General features: G+C 31.8%; 1 protein-coding gene across 1 annotated transcript; it reads left to right on the forward strand.

The window, feature by feature from the left end:
- The first annotated feature begins 211 nt into the window (after positions 1-211).
- LOC115883582 (inward rectifier potassium channel irk-1-like) lies at positions 212-8,105 on the forward strand. Its single transcript, XM_030901939.1, has 4 exons — positions 212-549; positions 5,495-5,793; positions 5,856-6,061; positions 7,782-8,105. The coding sequence occupies exons 1-4, from the start codon at positions 398-400 to the stop codon at positions 8,103-8,105; spliced, it is 981 nt and encodes a 326-aa protein (XP_030757799.1). The 5' UTR covers positions 212-397.
- The last annotated feature ends 357 nt before the right edge of the window (positions 8,106-8,462 follow it).

Consider the following 8,462-nt stretch of genomic DNA (forward strand, 5'->3'; position numbering starts at 1 on the left):
ATTTAGTTTAAGTTTGGTTTAAGAAGTCTTGATAACTTGATAAAACTCTTCGAAATTTAGTCAGCTTAACTTTGAGTTAGTTATTAAAAAAAAAGTACGATAAATGTATACTGCACAAATCTGTACATTCTCTTAAGTACCAGTTAAATCTCAAGTTACTATCTTATCGTATTGCCCATTATAAATATTTTACTTATATACACATGCACGGTTAATGTTGATCAGTTGAGTCAGACTGTAGGTAGATACCGATAATACTATACTACGCTCTTCCCTACAAAATATTCAAAAATCATAATATAAAAACAAGTTGTATTCTATCTGTATTTATACTATGCCAGAACTAAAGTAAAGACAATCGCTGCATAATCTACGAGGATCCCTCAAACAGTTGAAGATGTTGAGTTACGATCCAAACCGTGATGAGTATATCGAGGTTGATTTTGATGAGTTTTCAGACAGTGATGATGATGTAGATGATCTGAATCCGACAGATACAGTGAGGTCACTGCAACCTCTTTTAGTGCTTATGAAGCATAGGAAAAGAAGGTAAGTAGCAATATTTTTGCAAGGCTTTATTTGTTTTAACAAAAATATGAATTTTTAAAAATCCCTAAACAATATAAGTTAGAATTTTAGTGAAAATATTGTTTAAATTGTTTGTAAACAGTAAAATTATCCAATAACCACTTAAAATCTCAAGATACTAAATTGACTACTAGTGTGTATGTCAATATTTCAAGCATAATATATTTTCGATACAAAATGTTTTCTAGATCTTTTAAATAATCTATTTTTTATGTCATGCCTACCTAATACTGAAAAGATTACTAATATTAGAAATACCTATATAATACGCACCTTCTAATTATTAATTTATGTTAATATTTATATTTAAACAATATTTTATAATATTTACTTTTACTTTTACTATCAACAATAAAACTATGAATAAAACAAATTGTAACATAACTCGGAGATATAATCTGTGATAAAAAATCTATTGAATCAAAAAGGAAGCTACTTAATTCTGATGCGATATATTTTCATTGATTAGTTATCAAGATATACAAAATTTGACATATTATTATGAACCTAGTAATTACGTGAGATACCGTATGATCGAAAAAAACGGCGTCAGCGATGGCTAGGAAATGAAGATCGCTGTCATTTTATATGGGAAATGTCATCGATGTTCATTTCATAGCCATCGCTGACGCCGTTCTTATTCGATCATACGGTATTTTATTTCATTTATTGATTTCATATTTTTATATTAAAAAAATAGGAGGAACGATATCGGGTTTTGCGATATAAAAAATCGGGTTTTGCGATAGAGAATTTAATGAAGTAAAAAGTATCTATGTGTTCTAGTGAGATACCTATAGTTGTATTTTATATTTATACCTATTTTCTTTTAATCAAAATATTTTAGGAAACAAAAATAAATTAATCAGAAATATATAAACAGTTATTATTTACATCAACAAAACTCACCTCCTTACCCAGACACCACATAATATCTTAAAGACGTATTTTTATATCTTAATTAGATCTTAACGCCTAAAGACTAAAATAAGACAACTTTTGGACATCATTTTAAAGATATTAATAAGATGACGAAATAAAACGCCTTTAGGACGTCTCTAAAATGACATTAGAAATTTTAAATTTATTTTTTTCTATTTATCTCGTTTTTTTTCTAGAGTAGGCGATAATCATAAAGAAGGAGAGTATAATCTGGTATAATATGACAGAAATATGGTATAATCTTAACAGAGATAAAAACATTATCCTGATTTAATTTATAGGCGCAAATATGACAATTGACAGGCGTGACAGTTATCTTCTGTGGTTGTGGTTGATGTTGATGTGAGGTTATGTGATCGAAAATCTCTCGGAAAATGTTTGTTCTTGTTGTTGTTGTAAGTTGTAAAAAGGCGCTCAGAGGGGCGTGATATAAAGTTTCATCAGAGAATTTACCAAAATTTCATCATTAAAGCTGATCAAAGAAGTTAAAGCTGATATTGTAGGTAAGCCAGGTCAGTTTAAAACATTTAGGTTGTTAGATATATTTGAACAATTATCTTATTTCTATGATTCATATTTTAGATGCGCATGATAACACATCTGAAGATGTCCCTCCAGTGGTTGGCCAAGAAGAAAATACCAAGACATAACGTTCGGTCAGATATATCACTATTATAAAATGTTAACTGTTCACTTCATATAAGTCAATGTAACATCTGAGAGAAACACGCTTAATTTAAAAATTAAAAACAATGCCAGTCCAAGAAGATGTTTTATTTTATAATTCACCATTGTCTCCCATTTTCATTCATATTAAAAGACATCTTAAGTACATTGTTAAAATATATCTTAAAGACATTGTACTCAAGACGTCTTAAAGATGTTATGTTTTTTAACATCAGACGTTGGTAAGATGCCTTTAATGCGTCTAAAGGCGAAGATAGACGTCTTTGAGATGTCAGTAATGTTGAAACAAGTTGTCTTATAGATGTCTTTAAAATGCCACTGTGCTGTCTGGGTAAGGGACATAAAGTGTCATTACTACCGCTTTCCCGTTCAAAACATTCTAATAAAGTTGCGATGATTATTTTTCAGCGCCTATTACCTAAAGCTATCTTTTACACTTCTACTAACTGCAAGTTCTGCCAGTAAGAATTTTTAAGCTTAATGTATCATAATATATAACAACATAATTCATCTAAACCAAAACTCGTAATATAAAACTAAAATGTCCATTCAAAACGAATGACAATGTCAGGAAATAAATAACTAAATGTGGCAACTTGACTTTTTTTACAGCAGAGCTACCACCTGAATCCCCTGTGGGAAATTTAAATTCCAGTTAGTCAGCCCAGCGTCTAATATGTCCATGGTTGCCAACAATGAATTTAAAAATTGCACTTTCCCATTTTGCAATGAAAAGTTTCAAATGTAGTTTCTTTACCCAGTTTATGCTTTATGAATTAGTTAAATAGAAAAAATGTGGTTCGTTTCCTGAATAACCTAAATAAAATTAAATAATCTAAATATAATTGTAAAAAGATAACAAGTATTTTTCAAAAACGTAAAACAACTCAATAAAAAGCAGCAGGGTGAAAAAAATGTCAAATATTATTTCTATGTTAAGCCTACATCCACAATCCACACTTTATTACTGCTTCGAATAACACACACTGTCAAATACGGTTTTCTTTTTCTTTTCTATTATTATATTGTCCGTTTTCACGCCTTTTTGACTTTTCATTATACAACGATATTTTTTGTCACCCTAGAGATTGGAAAGGATTTTTTATACAGAAAAAATAGTGGATTTGGCATAGAAAAAAAAATGAAGAAGTATTTTATAAGAACTGGACATCCAATTTTGTCATGTCACAGCTTCAGCTTTAAAAAAAAAACAAATATTTAACTTCTTTAGGAAATTAAAGAAAATATTTTTTAAATAATTATATTCTCAATAAAAGAATTACAAACGTAATGAATGTACTTCGGTAAATTATTAAAAATGTACTTTTAAACTTATAACTATACAGGGTGTGCCCTCAATATTCCGTGGATATAGAACTACTATACGTAAACTTTTCGAATCAAAATAAATTAAGTGGACACAATTTACTTCTATTATATATTTGAAAGTGATTCGTTTGTCCGTTAGAGCGGAACAATCAAAGATAATCCCAAGCGCCAACTCTAGCCCTTATGCAAGCTTCTATGCGCGCAGGCATGCTTCTTATTAAATTATCAACGTTGTGTTGAGGTATGTTTTCTCATTCTGCTAATGCTGCATCAATTAGCTGTACCAGATATCCTGGATTGTTTCGACGAGCTCTAACCTTTCTTTTGAGCTGGTCCCACAAGTGTTCAATAGGGTTTAGATCTGGTGAACATGCAGGCCACTCCAAAACTATGACACCTTTCGTTTCAAGACATTCTTTAGCCCCTCTGCTAGTATGGAGAGATGCGTTATTGTGCATGAAGTTAAAATTATCCCCAATTGCAGCTCTCTAAAGCTTAGCGATTGGTTCTAGCAATAAATCAACATACCTATCTCCGATCCGTTAAAGTCTATTGAAGTAGTAACAATATAGTTTTTACTCCTAGCATAATACCTCCCCAGAACATTACAGTTCCTCCTTTATATCTTGGTACAGGTTTGGCAGCTCGTCTTCCTGGAGCTCTAAGAACCCGAATTCTCGATGGTCATCTGATCTTAGGGCAATAATTTTGTCTCATCCGAAAAAAGAACATTTTGCCAATTCTCAGTTGTCCAGTTTTGATGTTAAAGGCACCAATTTAGGGGCTCATTTTATTTTACCGATATAACAGACCCGTAACTCTCTCCTACTGTACAACCCTGAAGCATGTAGCCCGTGTGTACAACCCACGTTCACACCTGTAGCTGCCAGAGGTTGTCTTTCTAGCTCTAGGTGAGAGACACTGGATTTTCTTCTAGCAAGTTGGTACACAAACCAGTCCTGTTGTTCAGTTGTGACTCTTTGTCGAGTTTGTCTGGGCGTGTTCTTGAGAGTTCATAGTTCCAAGTATCTTGCATGTATTCGATGCAACACCCTGGATAACGCCTACTATCTCTGCTACGTCTCTTTGAGGGATTCCTTGTGCAATGAGAGCGATAATTCTTCTCTTCGGTACATGTGTTAAGCCAACGTAAGGCATTTTTTTTATTTTTGGATTCTATATATATCAAAATTACCGGACAATCGTGATTTTACTACAGAATCGCAGCAGTCGTTTGGTTTAGGTTATGGTTCTTTATTATCATGTTTATATTTACAACAAAAAATCCTTATCTTTAAGTTGTATCCAAGTCTACGTGTATACCAATTTTATTCCTTGCAAAAAGTTCAAGTTTCTCAGTCAGAAATAAAGGGTGATTCCATAATATAAGTTTGGTTGTGTAAAAAAATTCTGCTAAAATTTATGTAGGGCGGGGGTAGTTTTCGCTCTTCCCGCATCCTTTTTGTATTTTGTCAAGTCAAATGTTATAGCGCTCAACAAACCTAGACATCCCAAATCTTCTTTAAACCGGAATATCGGTTAAAATACGTGTTTATTTTTTTTAAATTGGTGACCTCTAACGAACAAAGCACTGTATAGAAGTATATTTTGTTCAATTAACTTATTTTGATTTCAAAAATATAATCCAATAGTCCCAATGGACACGCCATGACAGTCATTGTCAAAAAATGTTCAGTTGTTATGATCTCTCATCGCCAATAATTGTATTGTAAAAAAAAGGTATTCAAAATAGATTATTCAGACGAGGAATCAATTAATATTATTTGATAAAAAATAAAAAATATTAAAAACAAACACACTAAAAATTATTTTTAAGCTAGATCATTAAAATTTGATTGAAAAAAACCTGTACATAAAACTGTACATACGCAAATATCTCTACACTACACTTTATAACATGTTCTATATGCAATACTCTTTTTGCCAGGAAATATCGTACAAGTCTGCTAAACCGCCTCTATCTAAGCCGCATCGTTCGAAAATCAGGCCGACTCAATACCTTCCTCACAAAGTTACCCAACAAAAACTTATCTTACATCAGAGACCTGGGCAACACAATACTCACCCTCAGGTGGCGCTGGATGCTACTAACCCTTTGCTTGGTCAACTTTGGCTGCTTCGTCGTGTTTAGCTGGCTGTGGATGTTGCTGGCCCAGGTCAGCGGTGATTTTGACAATTCAACAGTGTCAGACACACCCTGCATAGTAAACGCCAGAACCATGACAGGTATTTATTTTTTTTTATTTGGGCAAATTTAATAATAAAATTATATGTATATTTATTTTTAGGATATCTTCTTCTAAGTATAGAGACGATGACAACCATAGGTTACGGATATAGGTATCCTAGTGAACACTGTATAGGTGGATGGTTTCTTCTAATGATGCAGGCGATCTTTAACACTTTTGTCCAGGGCGCCTTGGTTAGTGCTGTCTATGCCAAGACCTCCAAACCATTTACAAAAGCCTCGTCATTGTTTAGTAAAAGAGCAGTGGTAAGAAATGAAACGTTTTAGAAACGACTTAGAAAAAATATACAGGGTGACTTAGTATTGCAAAAAAATGTACCAAAGTACGACATACATACCACGTGCGTCTCGAAAGTTACTCTAATTTTTTTAAAAATGTCCGATTAAATGAATATCTCCGAAACTAAAGTTCCAAAAAAATTCGTAATATATCTACAAATTCATTTACCCACTAGTAGTTATAAAAAGCATTTTTGGTAAACTCTGTCTCTAATAGTTTCTGCAAAATAAAATTAATTTTTTTAAAAATGTCCGATTAAATGCATATCTCCGAAACTAAAGTTCCAAAAAAATTCGTAATATATCTACAAATTCATTTACCCACTAGTAGTTATAAAAAGCATTTTTGGTAAACTCTGTCTCTAATAGTTTCTGAAAAATAAATTAATTTTTTTAAAAATGTCCGATTAAATGAATATCTCCGAAACTAAAGTTCCCAAAAAATTCGTAATATATCTAGAAATTCATTTACCCACTAGTAGTTATAAAAAGCATTTTTGATAAACTCTGTCCCTAATAGTTTCTGAAAAATAAAATTAATTTTTTTAAAAATGTCCGATTAAATCAATATCTCCGAAACTAAAGTTCCAAAAAAAATCGTAATATATCTAGAAATTCATTTACTCACTAGTAGTTATCTCTATAACTTTATCTATTATCTCTATAACTTATTTATTTTTTCAGATAAAAAAACGAGATTTGGTTTGGTTTGGTTATGTTAGTATATGACATTTCACCAGAAATGACAACTTTTCATTTTTAAATGGCACCTGCGGTATATTTCTACTTTATTCGGTAGAAAATGACACTCTAAATGGAATGACATATCATATGTCAACTTATGATATTCTTGCATATGGTTTATTTAAAATTGTTACATGCGGTTCATAATGACAATTTGACTCGAAATACCAAGTGTGTGGTACCAATTATTCGTAAAAAATGTTTTCCCAAATATGATAATGAGCCACCCCTTGTTTCTTTTGAAAAAATTGAGATATGATTAAAAATATGATTTGGGCATCTTTTAACCGGCCAGGACAAGACACGAAAAACATTAAACGATCAAATCTATTTTTCCCAGGCTCCTTGATTAAAAATTAGTGTTTTTAACACAGCCACGCTAGAGTGCCGTGAATGAATGATCGAAATTTAAAATACGATATTTTTTAAGCGAAAATGTCAAAAAGTTGACATATGTTAGTCATTCTATTAAGAGAGTTATTTTTATCGAATAAACTAAAAGTATACCGAGGGTGCCATTTAAAAATCGAAAAGTTGTAGTCATTGTCGGTGAAACGGGAAGTGACCAAAAACAATTACATACGTCAATCAATCCTAATTTATGTCATAAACTAACAATAATCTCAAATTTACTTCCAAACTCATACTAGGGTAGTGGTGAAGAAGTACGTTAAAAAATATAATTAACTACTTGATCTTTTTTGAAAAATGTATATCTCTTAAGAACAAAACCTCTACTTTAAGAAATAATTAATTTATATCGTATTTTAAGAGATCTATTTGAAACGAAATATACTCAGCTAATACTTAACGAAAATAAAAGAAACAATAATAAAAATAGTACAATTTTGTAATATAAGTTCGAATCTATTTTAAGACGTGTTATATTGTTACATCGTTTATGAGACGTTCTATTGTACCTCATTTCGATATTCTCGTCCAGGTATGTCTGCGAGACGGAAAATTGTGTTTCATTTTCCGAATACACGACTTTTCGAAGAAGATATGGTGCGGCACCAATATCTCACTCTATTTTATCGACAAGGAACAAACCGACTTGGACGGCGACTTCGAAATGCAACAGATGACGATCGAACCGCACGGCCTACTTATTTTTCCTTTGGAAATAGAACATGTCATTGAGGAAAACAGCCCGCTTTGGAAATTCAGGCCGTTTGAGTTCCTGCATGGAAGGTCCGTAAGGAAACTTTTACTTATTGTGATGTTATACATGTATAATATAGATTACATTCTGATCACTCACTAAGTTTAGTCTTTAGTCTTTACTGTTTTAATCTATACAAATAACAATACATATGTATATATATTTGATATCAATTAAACTTTTAGTTACGTAATCGAGGGCGCAATTTTTAAATTCATTGTTGGACATATTGACCTTGGACATATTTGGTGCCGGGCTGACTAACTGGAACTTAAATTTCGCCCTGGGGATTCAAGTGGCAGCTCTGCTGTAAAAAATGTCAAGTTGCTATATTTATTTATTTATTTCCTGACATTGTCATTCGTTTTGACACTTTAGTTTTGTATTACGAGTTTTTGGTTTAAATAAATAGTGTTGTGATACTTTAAGCTTAAAAATGTTTACTAGCAGACCTTGCAG

The sequence above is a fragment of the Sitophilus oryzae genome, unplaced genomic scaffold (assembly GCF_002938485.1).
Source record: "Sitophilus oryzae breed Bouriz unplaced genomic scaffold, Soryzae_2.0 scaffold_1959_pilon_pilon, whole genome shotgun sequence".
In the NCBI taxonomy this organism is placed as follows: domain Eukaryota; kingdom Metazoa; phylum Arthropoda; class Insecta; order Coleoptera; family Curculionidae; genus Sitophilus; species Sitophilus oryzae.